Genomic DNA, 27,433 nt, shown 5'->3' on the forward strand with positions numbered 1-27,433 from the left:
TTTTTGCCCATTAACTTGTTCTGTACTGTTATCACCATATATTGTGGAGTCCGTGCATATAATGTCAACAAGTGTATGGGTAGCATACAATTATTATTTCTTGTGTTATATGTATCATTAAAATGATTCTCCTCAAATAATTTTTGTCTGCTGTGTAGGAAGCTTCCAATTTCATAAAAGTATACGGAGGGAAAAGGAAGAGTTAGGACTTGTAGTTTCCAAAATAATGGGCAACAAGACTCCGTTTGCTGTGCAATACACATGTATCAGACCATTTTCTTTTGCAGTTTCAGTATTCGAGATACACTACTTGAACTTCCACAGAAAGCTATCCCATATCTAATGACAGCTTCAAAATAACTATGATAAGCAACTTTTTGTGAACTCAAGTCAATGGAATGTGCTAGTATTTGCATTGCAAATGCAAAACTACTTGGTTTATTTGATAGGTAGTCAATATGTGTATTCCAGCTTAAGTTCTTGTCCACAATTAGTCCCAGGAATTTGACCATGTCAACTTCTCTCATAAGTTGATTGTTATGTTGTATTTTAAGTTTCACACATTTTGAATGTTTGGTTTTGAAATGTACCATATGGGTTATTGCAGTGTGCAGTTTCAATCCATTTGACTGGAAACAGTTTTCTAAGGTATCCAGTGTGCTTACGATGGAGCTCTGAATTGTTCTTGCATCATCATCTTCAATTAAAACAGAAGTATCATCTGAAAACAGAACTGATGGGGAATTTATATTTGTGGGTAAACCATTTATGTAGAATAGAAACATGATTGGCCGCAAAATGGAGCCTTGAGGCACACCTTAAAATATTTTACTCCATTTAGAATAGTAATTCACTGCATCTGCAGTGATAGCTATTCATTGTTTTTTTGTGTAAGTATGATGTTCGCCAATTTAGAGCACTGTCCCTAATCAAGTATTTGTCTAATGTGTGGAGAAGCAACACATGGTTCACAGAGTCAAATGCTTTTTTGAGGTCACGGATTCCTGCAACTTCACTCCTCTGATCCAATGATTTTCCTATCTTTTCAATAAAGTTATCACTGCATCCAGAGTGTTTTTTTCCTGGTTGAAATCCAAATTGGTTACTTAAAATAACATCATTTTTAAAACAAAGTTTTTGATCTGGTTTGCAGCTACTTTATCTAAACTTTGACAGGCCTGGAGAAATAGGAATAGGCTGATAGTTTCGCCCCTTTCTTCAACAGAGATCTGACTTCGGCATACTTCAAAACATTGGGAAAGCATTCCTGTTCCAAAGATTGGTTGAATATTTTAGTTAGGGGAGGTGCTATTATGCCACACACTGTTTTAATTACTTTAGTGGGTATACCATCCCACCAAGCAGAGTTTTTATTTTTTAATGATAATAATAATGCTTCAGATACATTCTGGCAGTTAACACAGCATTCTTGACTGCACTGTGTGTGCTTTATCTGCAATATATTAAAAGCCTGCACTAAAAATTTAAAAGAATTTGTAGCATTTCATTTCACAGGTGATTTTGATAACATGACTGTACAATTGATAGTGAGATACACACACAACACAAACTACCATAACCTGTATCCAGACCCAGCGAGGTGGTGCAGTGGTTAGACACTGGACTCGCATTCGGGAGGACGACGGTTCAATCCCGTGTCCGGCCATCCTGATTTAGGTTTTCCATGATTTCCCTAAATTGTTCCAGGCAAATGCCGGGATGGTTTCTTTGAAAGGGCATGGCCGACTTCCTTCCCCGTCCTTCCCTAGTCCGCTGAGACCGATGACCTCGCTGTCTGGTCTCCTTCCCCAAAAACAACCTCCCCCCCCCCCCCCCCCCCCCCCGTATCCATTGCATAACATAAAATGGTGCTACATATGTTTGCAGAGATGACTGTATCACACGGCATGCAGTCCAAATCAAATATATCTTGTTATATTCACTATACGCAGTGTACAGCAGAACTGACAAAGCTATTCATAACCTCCTTCAAGCGACAGTCGCCACCTCAATATTACGTATTACAAATACTAGTTATACTGAAACTTCTCTTCCAGTAACTGTTGAACTACTACAACAACCCAATGGCCATGTCTTTGTAGGATTCCTGCCACAATATAGGCTGAGCTGCCACATTACTTTACAACTGGGTGTTAAAAAGTAGGCTAGCAATAATATCACACAGATAACAAGCACAAATGTGTATTTGTAAATACATGCAAACTTTTGCACAGCAAATGAAGTTTAGAGACTAACAGTAACAACCTCAATTGCAATATTTTGTTGCTTAATCTGTGACTCACAACTGATGTGGTATGTGCACATCAAACACCTGCTTCTGAGATCAGCATATGTGAATCACTGACTGTAGAAAACACAGAATTTTTTGTAACTTGTTTTACGGCATCCATCCATTTGCCTCAGATCAACACGCAGTGTGTGTAGAAATCCTGCCAGTCTGGTACCTAGCTTAGAAGACATAGGCCCCTAGAAAAATGTCATTGCAGAAATAATCTAAGTCAGCAACTCTCATGATATCTGTTCCCATCAATAGATGGCATCTCAATTTTTTTTGTATCATGAAGGGGAAGCAAAAGAAGGAACAACATAATTTGTGACACATTGTTCCAATAGACAAATGAATCTTTACCTCTTAGAATAAAAAGTCTTTGCCTTTTTTCTGATATTCATCCTGAACAAAATTCTCTAAGTAGCTGTGAGTGCTTTAACAAGGTGGTGCATTATTTTCATTTCTATCAGATTATTGAGATTTTGGCATAATAATGATAAAAAAGAGACACTAAACAAATATGAGCACACATCAGTAGTGGAAGTTTATGATGGTAATGTCAGTCACCTGCTGAGTTTCAAGTGACAAAATTAAAATCCCCACATATAATCAAATAATTGGTGGATACAATATTACAAGAAAAGTGTTCTAGTCCTAGAATGACTTGGCAAAATCATTGAGCACAATAAAAAGTTAAGTTTTCATCTATTAAGTACAGGGAATTTTAATATTATTCTCAACACAAGGGACTTTTGACTATCAACAAGTTTATTGACGGCAAAACCACTGTCGAAATAACAGCAATATCAAAACATCAGGTTTTCACTCTCTATAATACTCTTCAAGAGCCTGTTTCTAGCATACCATATATGATGTTCAAATAACTTACAGGAATTTAGGTGGGTGACATCATCGACAACTGCTAATATTTTGACAGGTGACCATCCTATCATTTTAAAGGCAAAACCACAGCAAGTAAATACTGTGCAAGGGAATTTAATACCTCAGTTTGCAGAGTAATTCTGGAAATATAACACGTGTCATCTTTCCTGAACTGCTCTGCAAACAAAGGCTTTAAACTGCCTTGCACAGTAGTTTGCAAGGTAGGATTTGAAGGGCTGAGAAAGTGTACACAATTCGTCATGCAGATGTAGTGAAGTGTACCATGTAAAACCAACTAGAAAATGTGCTGAAAGACTGTGTCACTGTAAATCCTCTATCATATCATTTTGTTAATAAATGAATTGAAAAAAAGAGTATGGACAAGTTTCGAGGATCCATATTATTAGCCAAATTACTGGTTACTGCATGACACCTTAGAAACAGGCCCTAATTTGTTGTTCAAATTCTTGTCATCTTGTTGCAGTTTTGAAGATTACGCAAGGGTGTTACATGTGAAGTGGACCAAACTTTCTTGCAGCAAGGACTGAGATCTCAGGAGATTTTTGTCATCTTGTCTGGAATACAATACAACAGAAAACTACTACACCACTGAAGATATAGAGAATGTGGGGTGCGAAAGGTATGATGGCTAAATCTACACTTTACTTGGATGCAAAAAAAGAGGGTACCTTCCTGGATTGTTGTAAGACATTCACAGACATCATTAACAAACCAGTCACTAAGGGGAGTATTTTTTGGCAGATGGAATGAAGCTGGTCATCCCACTGGATAGGACCACAGTGGGGAGAATGTCAGGGAATGAAAAATATGGCTGACAATGAAATCTTTGTGAGAGAGTATCTATGTTATGGCAGTTACTGTTGTGTATTCCTTGCTCTAATAAATGTTGTTCCTTGCAGAATGTTAAATTCTCTTTTCTATTGATCTTTTATAATATGTGACTGTACTGTTGAGCTGCTGTTACAAATTAGGATCCCATACATCACACATGGTCTTGTAAATTGACACACAACCGGGAGAGCAGTGTGCTGACCACATGCCCCTCCATATACACATCCAGTGATGCCTGTGGGCTGAGGATGATACAGTGGTCAGTCGGTACCAATGGGCCTTCATGACCTGATTATGTGGAGTTTAATTTTATACATCACACATTCTGGCAGTTATACTAAGTACTATAATCATACTTTGACTACAATCTTTTCTCCATTCAGCATATATATGGAGAATGCTTGTCATGATTTATGAGGAGTACTGCACCCATCTATTACAGAATTTCTGGTAACTCTAAAAAAAGTTTGTATCACAGTACTTAAAGCAACAGTTCATCAGGTACCCATTGCTAAGGTTAAAAGAAAAACAAATATTACATTCACAGTATTTAGTGAAACCCGCACATGTTGGAAACAACCACATCCACAATAGCAAATTGTCCAAGCCTTTGTCAGATACCTAACGAATAACATTCTGTGTAGCTACCATCTTAGACCAAGGTTCAGTTGCTTGCTTACTAGATGAGTGTCATGGCTGAATCACTGATGAAAATTCCTCATCTTTTTAGTAGATGACACAAACCTGGTGTATAGTCATGTCTTTATAATCATTTTAACATGTTAGCATTGCCAGATTGAAATAAGTTTTCTTGAATACACTACGGGATGACTTAGTACCCACTGTCAAAATTACACACAATTTAGAGCTGCTAGAATTACCTATGATATCTGAGGTATCCTGAACTTTTTTAAGTAACATGCTTGCTTGATGAAATGCTGCAAAGTAAACTCTAGAAGATGTCATCCCCCTTTGTAGAATCTCACACATATCTAACCATTACCAAGTCCAAGCTGTAATAAGAATCTTTAGAGAAGATTGCTTGTTACCAATGAGTATGCCACTGTCTCTATTAATTATTCCACTGCAGTCAAATGTATCTTTGGGGTCAGGGGTATCATGCGCAAAATAATGCTTTCACAAAGTCCCCAGTGCAACAGCTACAGGAAACTAGTGAAAAGACAAAGCACCATCACACATATTAAGTGTTTATGCTTCCGTCACATTTTATGTTCCATTGCCAGATTTATGCCTTATCCAGCCCCTCCCCCTGCCCCCACCCTTGATGTCTTCCACACATTTATTATTTCAGTAGATTACACCTCATGTATACTGGACTTCCACAGTACAGCCAGCAACATCCATGAAATCTTTCTTACTTTACAACCTTACACCATTATGAAATGCCTTATACAAGATACATTCACACACATCCAGACTCCCAAGTCTGAACACCAACATCTGGTTCTAACAGTAAAGCCAAATCACAGATCATGTACTTCACAAAATACAAAAAAAATATCATTTAAGGCTCAATAAGTTTAAGTTAGAGGCGCTCAACACACCCAATATCGGAGGATACCATTATATGCAAATATAAAACTGAAGGTTTGATTAGAACCAGAAGTTCCAGGCATTAGTATATTGACAGAGTACCAAGAAAGAGTTTTTGTCTATAAAAGGAATTTCTTGTAATCAATTTTGATAATTTATACATTGATATTAAGTAAATACATGAGTTCCATATCAGGTTGGACTGACACAGAACATGGAACTTACACGAAGAAGTGCAATAAATATGGCTATAAGCTTGTTGTAATCATGTGACACAATCATTGAAACAATGAACAATAGAAGAGCCTAGGAGCCTAGTTGTTGTGAGTGCACTTAACAAGATTTCAAGAATTATAGGAATTTTTTGCTCCAGTGCAAAATATTAATTCAGGTCTCATACAGATTCATATAAACCATCAGTTTTTGCAGGCTTCATTTTTTAATGTAATGGGAAAATACTTAATAATAGTACAGTTAACTCTGTCATATTGTTAATACTGATATCCAAAGCACAGACATAGGTCTAGGTGTAACAGCTAATTAACATACCTGTGAGAGAGAAAGAGTAGCTAATCCCAGTAAATCAGTGTCTGCCATTTTCCGTGGGCTCCAAGAACAGACAACAAATGATAGTGCAGCATGCCTATAATCATTCACAAAAAACTGTGCCAGTGACTCCCATCGTGGATTTGCAGTGCCTTTCAGATAATGTGTAGTCTTTACCTACAATCAACAACACAAAACCTTTTAGTTCAACTCACTGTGAACCACAATTCGATCATATACATACTAGCAATGTTGGTCTAAAAAGGGTGACTACAAATGATCAGAACAGTAAACTTTAAACAGCAAATAAATAATGACAATCAGAAAAAAAGATAAAATAAAATAAATACTGCTACAGCTTAAGGTTTTATATGTAGAAATACAAACCAAGAACCTCTAAAATTTTCAAATTGTCTTAGTAATGTGCCGCTATGAACTTTGCTTCATTGTTACTTATTCTGAGCAATTGTATCCATCTGTTTAATTCATGGCTTTCTACAGGTTCACTTTCATACTGTATGTACAGAATGTAATTTGAATGAGTTTCTTTGTCTATTTAATATTTTAATAATAATAATTTTTGTGAATTTATTTTGTGAGTATATTTCACAGATCTGATTTATTTTAGTACTATTTATTAGTAATGTAAATGATGTATGAAATGATTACTTCAAGTTGACTATAGTCATTATTTATTTATTGTACCTTTTGAGTCTATATTTATTAAAATTTTGGTATCTGTTTACTTAATTTTCAGTCAGGTTGATTTGCAATTAAATCATCATTAATGTACCATAATTTTTATAGAATTAATTGAAGAAATGAAGAGACAATCATTTCCTCTAGTTGAATTGTTAAATTGCTAATTGACCTACTATTTGTGATTGTACAGTGTAAATGGTACACAAAACAGGTCCGAAAGCTGTTGCAGAGGCAACGGAAAAAGCATGCAAAGTTCAGAAGAATGCGAAATCCCGAAGATTGGCTAAAATTTACAGACATGCGAAATTTGGCACGGACTTCAATGAGAGATGCCTTTAATAGGTTCCACAAGGAAACATTGTCTCAAAATTTGGTAGAAAATACGAAGAAATTCTGGTTGCAAGTAAAGTACACAAGCGGCAAGACGCAGTCAATACCTTTGCTGCGCAGTGCCGATGGTACTGTTACCGACGACTGTGCCGCTAAAGCGGAGTTATTGAATGCAGTTTTCCGAAATTCCTTCACCAAGGAAGACGAATGGAATATTCCAGAATTTGAAACACGAACAGCTGCTAGCGTGAGTTTCTTAGAAGTAGATACCTTAAGGGTTGCAAAGCAACTCAAATCGCTTGATACGGGCAAGTCTTCAGGTCCAGATTGTATACCAATTAGGTTACTTTCAGATTACACTGATACAATAGCTCCCTACTTACCAATCATATACAACCGCTCGCTCACCAATAGATCTGTCCCTGCAGATTGGAAAACTGTGCAGGTCGCACCAGTGTTTAAGAAGGGTAGTAGGAGTAATCCATCTAACTACAGACCTATATCATTGACGTCGGTTTGCAGTAGGGTTTTGGAGCATATACTGTTTTCAAACATTATGAATCACCTCGAAGGAAACGATCTATTGACACGTAATCAGCATGGCTTCAGAAAACATCGCTCTTGTGCAACGCAGCTAGCTCTTTATTCGCACGAAGTAATGGCCGCTATCGACAGGGGATCTCAAGTTGATTCCGTATTTCTAGATTTCCGGAAAGCTTTTGACACCGTTCCTCACAAGCGACTTCTAATCAAGCTGCGGAGCTATGGGGTATTGTCTCAGTTGTGCGACTGGATTCGTGATTTCCTGTCAGGAAGGTCACAGTTCGTAGTAATAGACGGCAAATCATCGAGTAAAACTGAAGTGATATCAGGTGTTCCTCAGGGAAGCGTCCTGGGACCTCTGCTGTTCCTGATCTATATAAATGACCTGGGTGACAACCTGAGCAGTTCTCTTCGGTTGTTCGCAAATGATGCTGTAATTTACCGTCTAGTAAGGTCATCCGAAGACCAGTATCAGGTGGAAAGCGATTTAGAAAAGATTGCTGTATGGTGTGGCAGGTGTCAGTTGACGTTAAATAACGAAAAGTGTGAGGTGATCCACATGAGTTCCAAAAGAAATCCATTGGAATTTGATTACTCGATAAATAGTACAATTCTCAAGGCTGTCAATTCAACTAAGTACCTGGGTGTTAAAGTTACGAACAACTTCAGTTGGAAAGACCACATAGATAATATTGTGGGGAAGGCAAGCCAAAGGTTACGTTTCATTGGCAGGACACTTAGAAGATGCAACAAGTCCACTAAAGAGACAGCTTACACTACACTTGTTCATCCTCTGTTAGAATATTGCTGCGTGGTGTGGGATCCTTACCAAGTGGGATTGATGGAGGACATCGAAAGGGTGCAAAAAACGGGCAGCTCGTTTTGTATTATCACGAATAGGGGAGAGAGTGTGACAGATATGATACACGAGTTGGGATGGAAGTCATTAAAGCAAAGACGTTTTTCGTCACAGCGAGATCTATTTACGAAATTTCAGTCACCAAGTTTCTCTTCCAAATGCGAAAATATTTTGTTGAGCCCAACCTACATAGGTAGGAATGATCATCAAAATAAAATAAGAGAAATCAGAGTGCGAACAGAAAGGTTTAGGTGTTTGTTTTTCCCGCGCGCTGTTCAGGAGTGGAATGGTAGGGAGATAGTATGATTGTGGTTCGATGAACCCTCTGCCAAGTACTTAAATGTGAATTGCAGAGTAATCATGTAGATGTAGATGTAGATGTAACATACAGTAGTAAAATTATCAGGTGAACCCATTTGGGGGAGAGAAACAGCTGCAGCTTTCTAAGACATTGTCTGCTACACTTGTTTATTATTATTGAGATTATCATTATTGCGATTTATCAAGAGTAACAGTTAGTTACTTGCTGTAAGAACATTGTGTTGTTTTCAATGAACACTATCGTTTGCCATGCAACAAACTGAAAGCATTTGATTCCCCTACTTCCAACAATATTTTGATACATATATTCTCTCCACCCTGCTTCTTTGAACTGCTGTAACATTCAGACTGCAGATAAGACATTACTTTTTTCCCTTGCCATTAATATTTTTATTCCTTGTTATATTTTACATTCTTTGCCAATTATATTTGTCTCAGCTGCTGAAAAATGTGTGTTCACAATCCAGCATCTGCTAAGACAAGGAAATAATTTTGTATAGAAAATAAAAACACCTTATTCTGATTTGATTTCTTTTGTTCCATGCAACAGCTGTTATATACTTCAGTTTCCTTATATATTGTTTCTTGTACTGCTAGAAGTAATTTTAAGTCATTATGGTAAAGAGGAAAGGGTGAACTGTGAATTCAGAATATTTACACAGCATATGCAAATGCTTAAAGCAACATTATTTAACTTAATTTCCTGTCAGTGCTTGGCAGAATATGATAATAATATTAAAAAGGAAATGATAATAATATCAATAAGGAAAATAACTTCCTAATGTTCTGCAAACTTTCAAAGAACATTAGGAAGTGTTGTTTTCTTTAACATTATTTGTTAAAAATGCACGTTGAAGACAGTTCTGAAGGTTGAATAGTATGTAGTATGCTTTGTACATTACCTTTTTGCGGTTACTGAATATTGTACAGTATGGGTTGCACTCTGCTGTATCACAAGTCACAAGGCCCTCAGCACAGTGTACAAATACAAACAGTACTCCTGCAACTGTAACAATAAATACTGAAGCAAGTGTTTTTAAGTGTATGTCAATTTACTTATATTATTTATCCTAGTGTAAGCAACCTTGACAATTCAAAACTTCACACTTTTCCATTCTATTTTTTACTATGAATTCCACTCAACTTTTTTGTAACTTTTATCACAATAGAAGTGTTCACAATAACTAACTAAGTAATGACAAATAAATACGGAATAATGCTACAATGGCAGCTGCTGTGGTCAACACATTTTCTAACACCTTCAGTTTCCTTCCTGAATATATGCAGGTTATAACATAAAGCAGATATAATTTAAAAATACCAACTCTTAAATATATCAATTACATAAATTTAATTTGTGGCAAACATTTCTGGTGGCAAATTTGTACAATTATTAAACAAGAATAAAAAGTTAAGTAATTCAACCTGTCTCTTCCATCGTATCAGGGGCCTGTGTTGCCTTTCCTTTGTCAAGGTTGATATCAGGCAATGGTGAATATTGTAGACGCAGTGGTAATGATGGAAAGGAACTTTTGCTGGAACCCTTCTTCTGCAGCAAATGGTCCACACTACAAAGTAAAACTTACTTTTAATTTTACAAATCTTATTTATATCTAAATCACAATAGAAACTAAATTTAATATTATTTCAATTTGCTGATGCTTATACCCTATAGAGTGAGCATTCTGAAGGGATGTTGATTGCTATGTTTCACCTGCAGTTACAAATTGTCTCTAATTTTATTATGGGCTTAGAATTGGGTAATTTCATACATCAATTGAGGTGTGATTGGGAGCCTGAGTGAGTGTCAAACCAGGAATATATGCATACAGCCCTGTGAATATTGCTGTTGTCACATCAAAAGACACAAGTGCACACATGATACAAATCAGGAATATTTTAACAGCACTGGTCTAGGCAAGAGGGTCTGGCATTATAAAGAGGGCCTCCTGCAGCAGTACACTGGCACAGCATTCTGCCACAGCACCCAATGGGTGCCGCTGCCCATCTTTCAGTTAGTGCCACTGCAGCAACACCACAACAAACACTCTTTGGCACATATAAATACTGGATATCTGGCCAGACAGGTCATAAAATCAGTAAGCCTTAACAGGACCACCTGCCAGGGGGTCCAGCTGCTACCTGATGAGCCGAGGATTGAAGTGAGACCCTTCTAGCCACAAAGCCACTGGTGGAGCCTGTCTGCACCAGGTGCTACCAGATAGTTGTCTCATAATCACTGGGCTGAGTCAGGCTGCCACATCCCCTCTGGCATAACTCAGTTGCCAGCCAGGTGATGCTGATTATGAAAGGTTGCACCATGTCTGGCCTGTGCTGAGCATAACAACTGCTGGTGACCTACTACAATGCTTCGTCACCAGGTCCATGGCTCGAGGCCCACTTTCCAGCACTGCCAGATACGGGATTGAGTTTATAATATGAATAATTAGAGTAATATAGGGATTGTACTACCCTCGAATGGCTTCTGACTCACCATGACAAACCATTCTCCACCTGAGCACACCCACACCCTTTACAGGCGGAGTCAGAAGCAGTATTGGCAGAGGTGCTATGGTCAATGGCAACACAAGAAATAGCTGCATGTGCCTTCTATAAGTGCTCATGGGATCCAATTGTTCCAGGGTTTGACCTTCTTCCACTGTCATATTTTATTATACCAAGCACGTATTCAGTTCTGGTACCTGGGAAGGATCCAAGGGATGAACCAATGAAACAAGTTGTATGTATGGAGTGCAAGCATCAGGTCATTTGACTCCATATACTGGGCCACAAGATGTGATACGTTTGATATGCCAGCAAAGATGGCATTGCACCAAGTAGTGGAAAGAGAATATTTGGTTGAGACACAGAAGGCTGTGGGTATCAGGGAAGTTTAGGCAAATGCAGATAGTAAGCAACTGAAGGAATAGTTCATTGTAAGTAGTAGTGTTATGAAATAAGAGTCCTCCAGGAATCTAAACTAGTTGATATGTGGTATGACATTCACAGAATGACTGAGTTGTCTGTGGAGCTATTCTCTTCCTTTTCGTTTCTGTGCTGCACTCCTTCTCCTTATTCTACTCTGGTAGTAGTAAACCACAGAACAGTGCTGATGAAGTACAACATAGATCAGTGGCACAATAGTATCTTATGGTTTTAGTTTTCTATATTTTCATCATGCAACAATGGCTCAAGCAGAGTAGCAAGGATCTGGGATACCACGGATGTAAGATGGGTTATTGATTGTAACATCATTGTTATGCTACTCCTGGTTCCTCGAAGTGCAGTCAGCATGATAGCTTATCTGCCTAAGATAACTGTCAGAACCAGTGTAAGATGTAATGGGAGAATATATTGAGTATTAAGGATTTATGATGAGGAAATTTGAGGAAGTATTACAGAGCTGAATTAAGAGGGCAGAGGTTCTAGCTGACAGAGTGCTTGTGATTAATTATAAGGGTTGCCCAGAAAGTAATGCACCAACTTTTTTCTCATCCAAAAATAATCCTACGAATGCAAAATGTAATGTATATATTATATGAAGTCTCCTGAGTGCGTGCGCTAAGTTTCTGTCACTTCCAACAGATAGCGTAGCTGTAGGACAGTTTCAAGATGGCATCTTAGGTGATGTATGTTACAAGCAATGTGCCATCTTTGAATATCTCACTGCAGAGAAAGAAACTGTGAGGAATATTCACAAATGCTTGTGCAAAGTCAATGGAGCATCTGCTGTCAATGGAAGTACAGCTAGTTTCTGGGCATGGCAGTTGAGGTCATGAGAAGGCTGCTAGGCAGAGCTCCATGATTTTCAATGGCCGTGAAGATAGGAAGACCATCCATAGCTGTCACACCTGACATGTTGTAGCAAGCTGATGTTGTCATCACGAGGACAGATGCCATTTACGGAAGACAGTCTCAGGACAATGAGGAGGTGATTCACATAGTGAAGCACTGGCTCCACCACCAGGACAAGAATTGGTACCGACAGGGCATACGTGCCCATGTTTTGCGCTGGAGGAAGGTCATAGAATGGGATGGAGGTTAAATGAAAAAATAGGGTGTGTAGGCTATTCTTTTGTATGTGTAATTCTCATTATGTTCAATAAAAAATTGTTCAAGAAAAATGTGGTGCATTAACTTCTGGGCAAACCTCGTAAATACAGGAGGATACCGAAGACCTCATGAAGCATAATACACTGATCTGTTCTCTCGGGGATGAGAGGTGAAGTTTTTGGATTTAAGCCATAGTTCTCTGGACATTATGATGAAAAATACTACTGTAGTGACTTTATAACAGTTTTCCTTTTGTAAATAGTACATCTTAAGCTCTTCTTTCTGAACTTGCTTTCTTGTTTCTTGACCTAATGATAGGCCATCATAGGCTACTAGGATAATGTACCACATGGGGGCTGTGATGACTAAGTTGACAAAGAATCAAACAATGGAAAGTCCAGGTTGGAATTTCAATAATTATGAAAAGGATAGATTGCTACTCATCATTAAAGATGACATACTGAGTGGCAGACAGGCACAACAAAAAGAGTGTTACACACTTAGCTTTCGGTCAAAGCCTTCTTCAAAAAAAGAAAACACACACACAAATTCACAGAAGCAGGTATAACTCCCACACATAACTACTATCTCTGGCTGCTTTAGCCAGGCTGCAACTGTTGCGTTGAACAAGCTGGGAGTAGGGTAGGGAAGGTGGAGGGATAACAAAGTATGGATGGGGGGAGAGAAGAGTGCTGTCTCACAGAGGATGCAGATATTACTGCAGAAGGTGGCTGAACAAGACTTGGGCAGCATTAGGAGGCTGTAGGGGAGAGAGGGGCAATGGGGAGGGGGACAGGGAATGGAAAGGGAGAGGAGCAGATAGGGGAATAGACTGGTGGTTGTGTTGGCAGAGAGTAAACACAATGAGGATGAGGGAATGTGAATTAAGAGAAGGTTGTAGGACAGAGAGGCAGAAATTGGTGGTTGGAAGGTGTGGGGACAGTAGGTTGAGACCAGGTTAATTTTGGGAGCAGAGAATGTGTCGCAGGGATAACTCCCACCTGCTTAGTTCAGAAAAGCTGGTGGCGGAGGGGAGTACCCAGGTGGCCCAGTTTGTGAAGCAGCCACGAAAATCAAGCATGTTATGTTCAGCTGCGTGTTGGGCCACAGTGTGATCCACTTTGCTCTCATCCATAGTTTGGCGATGGCCATTCGTCCTGGTGGACTGATTGGTAGCCATACCAATATAAAAAGCTGTGCAATGACTGCAGCAGTCCGCCACCACAGCTGAGTGGACAGCATGCTGGCGTGTCATCCTGGGGGCCCGTGTTCAGTTCCCGGCAGGGTTGGAGATTTTCTCCTCTCAGAGACTGGATGCCTGTGTTGTCTTCATCATCATCATTTCATCTTCATTGATGTGCAAGTCACCGAAGTGGCATCACCTCAAAAGAATTGCACCAGGCTATCAGCTCTACCCACCTGGATGCCCCCACCACACAACATTTCATTTTTTTCACTGTAGCAGAGCTGGTATATGATATGTCTGCTTTCACAGGTGGCCCAGCCTGCTGTAAGTCAGTAAAGATGACTGACACACCAATGAGGTATGCTTCAAGTTGAGGAGGATAAATGTGGAAAAGAATAGGTATGTAGTTTTGTAATGGTAGTGGGAGTACTGTTGTAGGATCCCTCAGGGATTCCCAAAAACCCTACCACTATGAGAGAGTTTAATGTTGCTGCTGAATCAAAAAGTCAAAGACATAGACTGTAAGAGCATTGTGGACTCCTCAGTGAGAGATCTTCGACAGTGCTGCAGGAAGCAGCAAGGAAAATGCATAAAAGGTGACGTAAGCATGTAATGAACAAAAGTCAAAGTGTCATAACACAGCTATCCTGACACTGGTTGGCAGGTCTAGTGCTAGTTTCCAGAGATACCTAGTGACTGAAACCTTAAAACTGTGGAAAGATTTTAAATGTATCTGGGTATCTATTTTAGCTGCTGAAACACTGCAGAACAACTCCTGTAGATGTTGTTAGCCAGAGACTAAAATGCATCAGAAACAAACAACAAAGAAGTGACTAGTCTCAGGTACAGCAATAGGAAAATTTGAAGGACCAAATTCTTCAAAGAGGAGAGGAGTGCAATGGTGTGGGCCTAAGCAAGAGGGCTTCACACTGTAAATATGGCCAGCACTGTGCCATGGCACTGCCTGCCGGTCAGTGCCAGGCTAGTTACTGAAGCCAGGGGCACTTTGGCACGTGGTGTTTCACAAATACACTTTGGTACTTATAAATACTGACCATCCAACCTGGCAGGATGCCAAATCGGTGAATTAGCATCTGCCACAGTGTTGGTTCTGCCATGAGGCTGCTCTGCTGCACTGTCAGAACTACCTATCACAGTGTCTAACCACTGCTTGATTGGCCAAACATTGAACAGAGGCTATTGACTGCATGAGGGATGTTGACATGAGATCACATCATGCTTGGGCCACGGTGAGTATAGCAGCTGCCAGAGACCAACTATAATGCTTCACCTCCAAACCCATGGCTTGAGATCCATCTTCCAGCACCATGACATGCCAGCTTGAGCTTGTCACACAAACTATTGGCAAAATAAAGGTATTTTTCTGCCTTTGAATGGCTTCTGACTCACCCCGACCCATCATTCTCCACAAGAGGCTACACTTCATCACTGCGAATGTTCAAATAAACATAGTGCTTCATGTTCATGGTAACCTGAATGAGTGGGTTTGGGTCACCCTTGAAATATCACAGAATCGCCTCCAACTTGAGCTACACCATCCACACACTGTGGGTTAATCATTCCATTAGGTTACCAGTGTACTCAGTGCCTTGCATCGTAAGGAAAGAGGCAAAACTGTGACTTAGTGAATCACACTAAATGCCTCTAACCAAGTAATGTACAGTTTCTGTGTTGTGACTTCTGAAATTTTCCCGGCGTATTTGTTCTTCTAATAATTTCCGGGTATGCAGCCGGATCCCGTCGACATTCTGCCACGATATTTCGGCCCAGAGACGTCCGGCCATCATCAGGTGAGTACACAACTACTGAAGAGCCCAGGTGCAGTCGCGGTATTTATACCGATTCTCGCGCACGTGTTGACATGCGCGGCATAGCCGAGTTGTATGTGCTGCCCTCGGTGGTGAAAGTAAAAGATCATCTAGTCATTGAGTATCGAATGACGCTGTCTATTCCGCTGTGAATGTATAATTTTAATAACAGGATTCCAATTTTTATTCAGTTGAAAGCCGTTGTCACGATTTATAAGATTATCGGCAAGACGTATTTCCACTGATTCCTTGATTACGGAATCCCAAAATCCGGAAACCAGAGCTAAAATTTTTGTTCCATTGTATTCCATTGAATGTCCCAATGAAATACAGTGCTCTGCTACTGCCAATTTTGACGGTTGCCGCAGACGGGTGTATCTTTCATGTTCTGTACATCGTTCATGGACAGTTCTTGTCGTCTGGCCAATATATGCAGAGCCACATTCACAGGGAATTTTGTAGACGCCTGCTTTCTTCAGTTGTAGGCTTTAAGACAGCAGACTCAAGTGCTTTCTCCTCAAAGTCCTCCATAAAGAGATTAGCTACCACAGGGGACAAAGGGCTCCCCATGGCGACGCCGTCTGTTTGTTCAAAGAATTCGTCATTGAATAAAAAGTACGTTGAGGAGGGTATATGTTCAAACAAGGTCGTCATTTCTGCACCGAATAAGTTACCAATAAGATGTAACGATTCCATTAAAGGCACTTTGGTAAATAGTGAGACCACATCAAAGCTGACTAATAAATCCGAGCTGCTAAGCTTAACTTCCTTCAAGCGACTGACAAAATCCTCGGAATTACGTATATGGTGGCAACACTTACCCACATACGGCTTTAGTAGTGAGGCCAGATATTTTGCTGTAGAATAGGTGGCAGCACCAATATTACTCACTATTAATCGTAGTGGGGCACCATCCTTGTGTATCTTGGGAAGATCGCCAAATAAGAAAGGCCATGCACAACTGTCATAACAAGAAGCAGCACACTGAGGACGCTGATGACGACTTTAAATCAACTGTGTTTCTTCCATATGCCGGGAATGTGTCGTCGAAAATAGGCCAATTACTGAAGAAGAATAAAATCAAGGTTATCTTCCGTCCACCAGCGAAGAATCGGGCCCTGGTTGGATCCGTTAAAGACGATTTACAACTGAAGAAAGCAGGCGTCTACAAAATTCCCTGTGAATGTGGCTCTGAATATATTGGCCAGACGACAAGAACTGTCCATGAACGATGTACAGAACATGAAAGATACACCCGTCTGCGGCAACCATCAAATTTGGCAGTAGCAGAGCACTGTATTTCATTGGGACATTCAATGGAATACAATGGAACAAAAATTTTAGCTCCGGTTTCCGGATTTTGGGATTCCGTAATCAAGGAATCAGTGGAAATACGTCTTGCCGATAATCTTATAAATCGTGACAACGGCTTTCAACTGAATAAAAATTGGAATCCTGTTATTAAAATTATACATTCACAGCGGAATAGACAGCGTCATTCGATACTCAATGACTAGATGATCTTTTACTTTCACCACCGAGGGCAGCACATACAACTCGGCTATGCCGCGCATGTCAACACGTGCGCGAGAATCGGTATAAATACCGCGACTGCACCTGGGCTCTTCAGTAGTTGTGTACTCACCTGATGATGGCCGGACGTCTCTGGGCCGAAATATCGTGGCAGAATGTCGACAGGATCCGGCTGCATACCCGGAAATTATTAGAAGTTTCTGTGTTGTTTGACCCAGTGGAGATATGCAGATTTATGTGCCACAGTGTCTTCAAACGTCCATTACATGTAATTGTGACACATTTGCTCAGACACTGGCTGAGATTGACCAGCATACACTGACAGCAGTGATCCTGTTGGGTTTTAAAACCTGTTATCAAAGACATGGCATCACACTCCTCTCAGGGCCCTGTTGGTTAATATCTTGTTATGATCATTTTTTCTTTCACTGTTTTGCACAGCTAAAAGTGGTACATGATTCCCTGCAGACACACTGGACATTCCACGCTGAAACACCAACAAATGGGGAAACTTCATGCACAATGTGATCATGGACAGGTTCAATCAGTTTCTTCGTTGCTATGACTTACATCAGTGGCAGAAGGTGAAATGTAATGAACTCATTAGGAGAGTAGTCTAGAAGCTGATGCAATGGTTCAGTGAATTATATGATACTTGCATATTTCATAATCTAAAGGTTTGTCTTTTTGAGAGTTCAGTACTTTACTGTGCTGAGTCATTCATGGTTGTCATTCACAGTTAACACATTTGAATATAAATGAGAGGGATTTTTCTTGTTTTGTATTCTCTCAATGAAACCGTGCGAGCTTGCTATGTTGGATAACAGTATTTAGATCTGTATACTTCACTGTTCTAAGAAATGTATTCAATGTCAGACAAAAAGGTGTATCATTTAGAAAATAGCTGATTATGTATCACAATGAAAAACTACTGAATATATGTGCATTATTGTCAAAGCTCAATATGACCAGAAAATTTTGTTACTGACAAGCAAAAAATCAGATACTTGCATAAAAGATGCCTTTACAAAAGGCTCTTCTGTTATCAGATACAAAAATTAATATGAAAATATAGCATGAAAGAAGATTTGTAAAACTTTTCCGATGTAACACATCATTTGCAGCTGATTACCTGAAATAACTATTTGAAAACCATAAATACTAGGGTCATGGTGAAAGCTAAGTTTATCAAACTCTTTGTGTTATATATGACAAATGCCTTGACACAAAGAGTTTGGCAAAGATATATATATATATATATATATGTGTGTGTGTGTGTGTGTGTGTGTGTGTGTGTGTGTGTGTGTGTGTGTGTGTGTGTGTGTTCGTGTTCTCACGATGGACTGAGGTCAAAAATTCATAACAGCCCAATAATAGTGCTATGAATGTCTTTATACTATCTTCTATGCAGATGACTCAATACTGGTTGACAGCTGCAAGACTGGCAAAAAGTTAAACTGTCGTTCTGAGTAGGCACTTGGCTAAGTAGACCCGTGGATCAAAAACAGGAATTTGAAAATAAACTTTGCAGAATCAGAGTTTGTTCATTTCACGACAAAACAATCCATATAATGAACAAGTGAAAGCCACAATATTAATAAAAAATTGAACACAGCAAACTGTGTCAAGTTCCTTGGTATACTAGTAAATAACATATGTTGTGGAGTAATCATGTGAACAGCATATTGAAGCAGCTGAACAGTCTTCACGCACTTAGCTGCAAAAAGTCTGTATATTATGCATATTTTATTTCAGCCATTAGCTATTGTATAATTTTCTGTGGGGTCTGAGAAAACAAATCTATTCAAAGCTTTAAGATTACAGAAAAAGGTTATCCAAGCCATGGTGGGAGCTAAAAAAAATTAATTTAAATAGTAAATCTAATGTCCAATCCATGCATGTATATAATGAGTCTATTATTTTCACAAAGAGAAACCCTAAACTTTTTGAGGACAACTTATTTGAGAGTAGACACAGAGCAATTCACATATTACGTAGTTCCTCACCAAAACTGTATTGTCATGTGGTAACCACACTCAAGCCCAAATCAGAAAGCAGGGTTATCAGTGAAGTACAGATCAGCCACAACAGAACTGCCGTAGTGGACAGAGAGTGCAGCTATCTACATAGACACTGAACATTCCAGAATACACAAATGAACGATAAATAATAAATATTAATATAACAATGAATTTTTGACAATATAAAGTAATTGGATAGATAAAAAAACTACTCACCAAGCAGTGGCAGATCACTCACATATAAAAGAAGGTTATAATTAGGCAAGCTTTCAGAGCCAGTGACTCCTCCTTCAGGCATCAGTGTGGAAGGGGAAGGAAGAGGCATGAAGGAAAAGGACTGGAGAGGTCCCGGAAAAAGAGGTAGATTTCAGAAACGTCACCGAGAACTTAACCAGATGGGATGAGAAGGTCAATCTATTTTCTTATCCCGTCTGGTAAGTCTCCTCCGATCCACAGTTCTGGCGGACTTTTCTGAAATCTACCCCTTTTTTTTAGACCTCTCCAGTCTTTCTCCTTCATGCTAAATCCTCCCCATTCAATCCTTCTGCCTGAAGAAGGAGCCACTGGCTCTGAAAGCTTGCCCAATTATAACCTTCTTTTATATGTGTGTTCTGACACCGCTTGGTGAGTAGATTTTTCATTCACCCAATTACCTTATAATAAATACTAAATAATTTGATGGTTGGGCTTGAATTGGTGCCCCCAACAGGCCAAGCAGTGACACTAGCCACAATGCCACACTACGTGCACCAAAGCTCGCAGCATTGCTCCCTCTCCCAGGAAAACTCTGACATGCTGGTTCAGAAAATCTCACTGGAGATAACAACAGCACCCTGGATCTCTACAGTAAGTATCAAAGGTAGCCCCTCCCGGAAATACTTCATAATTGTTGAGAGGGTCTTCAATTTCATTGAGCCTCCCATCATTGATATGTGCCTTTGGACTGTCCGAGGGCTTCATATGGAGGACACAAATGATGTCTCTACACTTTCGTCTTGTTGATGAGGGTCATAATCCTCAAATCTATATGTGTCTGACAAGAGATGAATGATATGGCACAAAATAGTGCTTTAGTAACTTTTCTGATAGTCCCATTTCCTCACACACAGAAAAATCCATACCAAGTCTCCTGTGCTGTATCTCAATGCCCAGTGCTTGATGCCGTAGCACTAACAATCTTTTTCCTTGGCATCCAGTGTCCATATGCGAGCCAGCTGGTTTGCTTCTTTGATCCAGATGACAAGGTGTTTCACATAGTCAGCCTGAGTATCAACCACTTGGAAGAAAACTAGTGTATCCATTGTTGTTTTGACTTTGACTATGGAGCTCCAGAAACAGTGTGAACCATTCAGAGTCTTGTTTCACTGTGAAGTACATAAATGTCAAAATGGGCAGCATCCTATACAAATTTCACTTGACACCAGTGTACATAAAGAGCATACTTGCCAACATTTTATTAAAGTGTTCTATGAGGCCATTTGTCTTTAAATGGTAGGCAATTTGCATCCTAAGTGTGATTCCACAGTGTGAATTTACCTCTGACACTAGCCTTGACTAGAAAGCTATTCCATGATCAGAGATCATAATATACAGGGCTCTTTACTTCAAAAGGATATCTTCTACAAGAAAATTTGCAATTTATGGAGCTTCTGCAGCTGGCACAATATTGGTGCAAGGCAACAGATCATGTGCTCAGTACCGTCACAGCTAATATCGACAGGCCGCATGTGTAACCTCTGTGACTGTACACAGCAAACGTTAAGCTTGTCACCTGCTCAGAGGGTGCACAAGGCATATTTCAAAGACTTGCTGCAGGTGAGTGGTGGATTGAAAGCTTCTTAGCTACCGACAGTAGGTGCCAGAGGCCAATGTGGGTGACTGGAAGCAAAATAGCAATGCACCACTGAAATGTAACCTGCCAGTGGAAGACTAATGGGTGCCTGTCTTGAGGTACCAAATTCCTGTCATTGGACAAGAGTTGCAGCGAGATTCTCCCCCAGAGCCTCACTGGAATATTTTGAAGTTACCTCAGTACATTTGGATTTGATGAGCACATTTTGAAATGTTCAAATTGTGCTGTATGTGTCCTTGGCTCCCCTTGCAATAACAGTTACCATTGGCTTGTTGTCAACCACCAGAAGTGACTTGTGTGATGGCCTCTTAAACTGATGGTTACTACATACAAATCATTGAAGGTAGTTCATGTGCCATGTTTCATTATCATCTACTGATTACCATTTGTCGATTTCAGCATCCTCTTCATGAAGACAATTCCAGTTCAATGGAATGGAACTGTTTCAGTTGGGATAAGTACCAGCTGCTCCAGAGGTGACTGCAACACATGCTTCTGTCATTGGTCATTCTTTCAGTAGCTCACATTGTATCTAATGGAGCAGTAGAGATGTGGCCAGTGATACTTGTATTTGATTATGTCTAGAATCTTCACGAATCCCAGGTGACCAAACGTTGGAGCATCATGGAAATACTTTAGGATAGCTGGCCATAGATGAGCTGAAGAGACAAGCAACCTTTTCCACACCACTGGATCATATTTCCTCTTACACGAAGCTCTGTTTATTAATGGATGTGCTCCTTTGATCAGTGCCTTCTTCTTCATGGCTTCTATTGTTTTCAGCAGTGCAATTTCGTTTACTGCAATGATGTCTGAAGTTTTATCCAAGCTACTGTATTACACCAAGGGATTCCTTGAAAGGCAGTCAGTGCCATTGTGTTTGTGACTGTTTTTGTACAACATTGTGATGTCATACTCCCAAAGCCTTAGTGCCCATCTCACTAGTTGGTCCAACAGATCTTTCAGGCTAATCAGTAGCATAGAGAATGGATGTCCATCACAATGGTGAATAGCTTGCCAAATAAATATCACCAGAATTGCTGAGGTCCTAAACAACTGCTAAGCACTCTCAGTTGCAGAGTAGTTCATCTTGGATTGTGAGAATACCCTGGAAGCACAAGCTATTTGCCTTTTCAGCACCTTCCCGAATTTGCACTAGAACTGCACCCATTCCAAAACAGCTGGTGTCAGTGTTAAGATCTGTTTTGGCATTCTATACATACAATTCTAGCATGGGAGATGATGTTAGTGCCTCCTTAAGTATAAGGAAAGATCTTTCTTCATCTCATTCAATTTGGCATCTCCCTGTTGTAGTCCTTGCAATGAATGTGTGTTGGCACAAAAGAGCTTTATGAATCACTGGTAACACAAAGCACATTCAGAGAAAAGTCTCACATCAGAATGTGCCAAGGAACCAGAAAATCTATGATTGATCTTATTTTCTCTGGATCAGGACAGACTCCATCACCATTCACTAGATTCTCCAAGATTTTTATTTCTTGGGCAGCAAGGAGGCACTTTTTCGGTTTCAGGGGGGTGCCTGCAATCCAAATACACTTCAACATGGTCGTCAGTCTGCTTAGATGTTCTTCACATTTATTCGGGGGGGGGGGGGGGGGGGGGGGATGTCATCCAGATACAAAGACATGTATTCATTTAAGGTATTGAAGCAAGTCAGATTATCCATCATATACTTGAAGGTGGCTGGAGAACTATGCAGCCCAAATAGTATACCTTTATATCTCATAAAGACTGTCTGGAACTATGAAGGCTGTCTTTTCCTGGTCAGTCTCATCAACCTCTATTTGCCAGCAGTGTGTCTCCATGTCCATAGCTGAGAAATACTTTGCTCCTCTGAAGCTGTCTAATGTGTCATCGATGTGTAGCAATGGACACATCTTTCTTTGTGATTTTGTTCGGTCACCAGTAGCTGATGCAGAAATGCCATGTTTCGTACTACTGCTGCACAAGGACAACAGGAGGGGATCAATGACGCTCTGAAGGTTCAGTGATATCATCTTGTAGCATCTTCTCCACTTCCTCCTAGATTATCCATCTTTTAGCATCTGCACACTATATGAGTACTAGCTAATTGATGGATGGTCCCTAGTTTTGTTGGTATTTTAAGATGGGCTGCTTGGTTTCTCTTTTGTCTATTCCAGTTCTGAAATCATCTGAAAATTGATGCAGGATGGCTATAGCTCATTGACATTGTTCCTCAGCCTGGCCAGATCGTAGTGGCCGCTTGATAGTAACTTCCTCACTGTACTGTCTGTAGTGCTAGCAGAGCATGATTCTTCATCAGTGACACTAAGCTACCTTTTGTGGACTGGTTTAGCTGCCCCTATGCATGTACCTTTAGGGATGAGTTGAGCTGCTCATAACAATTAGTAATTCAAAGTTCTCTTTGACCACTCACAATGCTTACAATTACTGCTGGCATGTAGATACCATTTGTGAGTCTGAATAGCCTCTTATAATCAACAAAACCTTCACAATTTGACTAAGCATCTCAACTGGTGACTGGAGCTTGTATCGCTGATGGTGGCAGGATAACATCTCCAACAGCAAACAGCCAATCCATGCAACCTTTGTTATGCATGCTTGTTGGAACAGTTTTGTTCATCTAAAGCTCTAATCTTAAACAATATATGACTGTTTCAAATGCCTGCAAGAACTCACATCAAAGAATAACATTATGACTACATTCTGTTAAAACAACAAATTCATATGGCTAGGTTCTGTAACTGATAGTTATTCTTGCGATACAAACTGAAAACATAAAGTGTCTGTAAATGAATCTGTGATCATATTGTAGCAGTTTATTTGTAAGGGTTCGTTTGATCATACAAGTTTTACAATTCACTGTTACCAGTTTTAGCTAGTGTCATCTTCAGATCAGTTACAACAAAAACAGTGAGCGGTACAACCAATTAAGTAAAATTAGCTGAAGCAAAATCTATAACAGGGTTGGCAATACATAAGTAAATAAAAAAAATATTTACATAATTAACAGATATGCATACCAGGCATACACATTACAAAATATTCTGATGTAGATAACAACAACAGAATCTATGCATGTAGGTACATAGTACATGCTGATAATGGCCTGGATGCATCTGGTGTTTATACAAGCAAATGAAGCTAACAGTGGGCACTATAGCTAGGGTACATGACTAACCAGTAGCACACATGTAATAGTTAAAATGCAGTATGCACAGTCATTAACTAAAATTACTTCATATAGTACACTTTGTATATGCCGGCCACCAGCTGTGAAGAGACTGAGCCTTCTTCCACAAGCTCCATCACAGGAAAACACAAACTTCATAAAGAAAAACAATGAGGTGGCGCAACTGAGATTCCACTCTGTATGTGTTATCAAATATAGAGTTTTTAATTAATGGACACAGTTTTGTTTATTACATTATACTTATGGTTATGTTTTTATTGTTTTGTCATGCTGGAAGATTTTGATTTATAGATGTGATGTTATTATTAAACTTTTTGTTCTGGCTTTTACACAACTGTGTGTTATTTACTTTGCTCGGCTAAGAGCTTCCCATTATTACTGTTTACATCTTTTATATGGATTTTACAAATAGATATAATTCCACATATTGTATATCAGTTTGTGTTTTACTGTCAGACGCTCATTTTGCCATATGAAGTAATTTTAATTAATGACTATGGCATACTGTTTTTTAACTATTAAATTTATGATAGTGGTTACTCATGTACCCTAACAGTAGTGCCCTCTGCTGGTGCCAGTTACTTGCATAAATACTAGATGCACCCAAGCAATCATCAGCACTTGCTATTATAACTACATGTATAGATTTTGACACTGATATGTACATCAGAATAGTTTATGGTAGGTATAGCTGGTATTCGTGGCTCTTAATCATGTAAGTACTTTTTATTTTTCTTACATATCACCAGGCCTGTTATAGATTTTGCTTCAGCTAATTGTATGTAACTGGTTATACCGCTGTTTTTTATTTGTAACAGATCAGAAGATAACAGTAGCCAAAACCAGTAATGGTGGAGTGTAAAATTTGTGTAATCAAGACGGACCCTTACAAATACAGTAAAAATAAATTTCTGCAAAATATGGTCCTGCAGGCTGGACTTATTTCCCATTTAGATGATAGACAAGTTGGACACTGATGATAACATCAATGAGATTTCTTGACATTTTGGTGATTGTCATTTATGGAGGATTTGCATTTGTGGCAGCTTCACCTCCATCGTTAGTTGCATTTCTTAGTCTTCACGTATCTGGTGGCTAGGCAACTGGCTGTTCCCTCTGTACAGTGATGGGGGAACAGCTGTGGAGTGTCAGGGAACATCCTTATCCAGGCTACCGCAATGGGCTTTTCCCCATAGGTCAACTATAACTGTCTGCACCTAACTGGCATGAACAGAACTGTTGTAAAGGTTTATGTCTGGGAGCATAGTAGTCATCAAAAACTCATCTTCTTTCTCTGCAGTAGCAAACAATGTTTTTAGAGCATTCACAGTCACAACACAGCAGTGTGTTGTTCTCTGTCCTTCAAATGGCTGTTCCTCATGACATGTTCGACTAGTTGCAGGGATTGGTCCTACAGATTAATACACCATTCCATTGAAATTCTCTATTTCCTCCTGACATATGGTGTGACATTCATGGTTGCTACCTATTATGTACTCTGTCTAGCTTTCCTATCTACTATATGTTTGCTTTATCTCTTCTGTTACTATCTGCCATTTGAGAGAGGCAAGCTCATGCTGTTCCTCTGCAACAGCCATAGGGACCACATTTAGACCTCGGTGCATCTTCTCTTTTAATCAAGTGAGTGAGATTTTGTCAGCTTCTCTCAAATTCACAGTCGCTATGTGACAAAACATTCTAAATGGATGACTTTGTCATTCCTCCATGATAATGGGTCCTTGTTATTCAATTGTACTTCTACGTGGACATGTTGTTCGTTGTTGCTATTCCTTTATTCAGCCTGGAATTTGTCTGAGATATTGAGCATGTCTTCACTGTTCTCAAAGCACTGCTGTGCTGAGCAACCTACACATTATATATGAGGGGGCGACCCAAAAGAAACCAGACTCCGAAGATGCTGCCACTCGTAGATGTAGTGCAGGGTTCTCACGCTAGATGGTGTTAGTAAAGACCTTCACGAAACAGATGTGCAGATGGTGTCAGTGTAGAGCTGAACATGCAAGTGTGGCATTGTGTTTCTCTTACTGTTGGCGGGTTACCTCTGCAAAGTCATTACGGCAACTTTAAAAGAACAAAGAGTGTGTGTGAAATTTTGTTTCCTGCTTTAAAAAACTGCAATGGAGACACACCAAATGCTTCAGGAAGCTTTCCAGGAGGAGTGGTTTTGGTGCTTTAAACGTGGTGAGATGTGTGTTGAAGACCAAGCTCATTCTGGACGCCCTTCAACATCGCGAAATGAGGAGAACATTGAAAAGGACCAGCAAAAGATCAACGAGGATCGTCGCCAAATTTCAGCAGAGACAGGAATCAGTTGGAGCTCGTGCCAGTGGATTTTGAGTGAGAATTTGCACATGAGACATGTTGCTGCTAAATTTGTTCCATGCCCTCTCACACAGGAGCAAAAAACCATCCGCATGAATGTGTGTCAGGACTTGAAAACAGAGACTGCACGTGATCCAAACTTCTTGAACAAAGTCATTACAGGGGATGAGAGTTGGTGTTACAGGTATGACCCAGAAACCAAGCAAGCGTCAAGCCAGTGGAGGACTCCCAACTCTCCCAGACCAAAAAAAGCAAGGGAAGTGAGGTCAAATGTGAAGACGGTGATCATTGTCTTTTTTGATGTTCGTGGAATTGTGCATCGGGAATTCGTACCCCCTGGCCAGACTGTTAACCAGCACTTTTACTTGGATGTTTTAAGGCGTCTGCGAGAGGATGTGAGGAGGAAACGCCCGGAACTTTGGCGATCAGGTGACTGGTTTCTGCATCACAACAATGCTCCAGCACACACGGCCTTACGAGTGACCCACTATTTGGCATCTCAGAGGTGTTCTGTTGTTCCCCACACTCCGTATTCACCGGA

At 39.8% G+C, this 27,433-nt stretch overlaps 1 protein-coding gene across 1 annotated transcript in view; it reads right to left on the reverse strand.

The window, feature by feature from the left end:
- Positions 1-27,433, reverse strand: part of LOC126361173 (uncharacterized) — a 698,690-nt gene that overhangs the window by 131,897 nt on the left and 539,360 nt on the right. The window contains exons 9-11 of the mRNA XM_050007769.1: positions 10,305-10,447; positions 9,782-9,885; positions 6,128-6,301 (exon numbers count right to left, since the gene is read on the reverse strand). Of these exons, the coding sequence (XP_049863726.1) occupies positions 6,128-6,301; positions 9,782-9,885; positions 10,305-10,447 (421 nt within the window). The remainder of the gene's footprint in view (positions 1-6,127; positions 6,302-9,781; positions 9,886-10,304; positions 10,448-27,433) is intronic.

This window comes from Schistocerca gregaria, chromosome 1 (assembly GCF_023897955.1).
Source record: "Schistocerca gregaria isolate iqSchGreg1 chromosome 1, iqSchGreg1.2, whole genome shotgun sequence".
Lineage (NCBI taxonomy): Eukaryota > Metazoa > Arthropoda > Insecta > Orthoptera > Acrididae > Schistocerca > Schistocerca gregaria.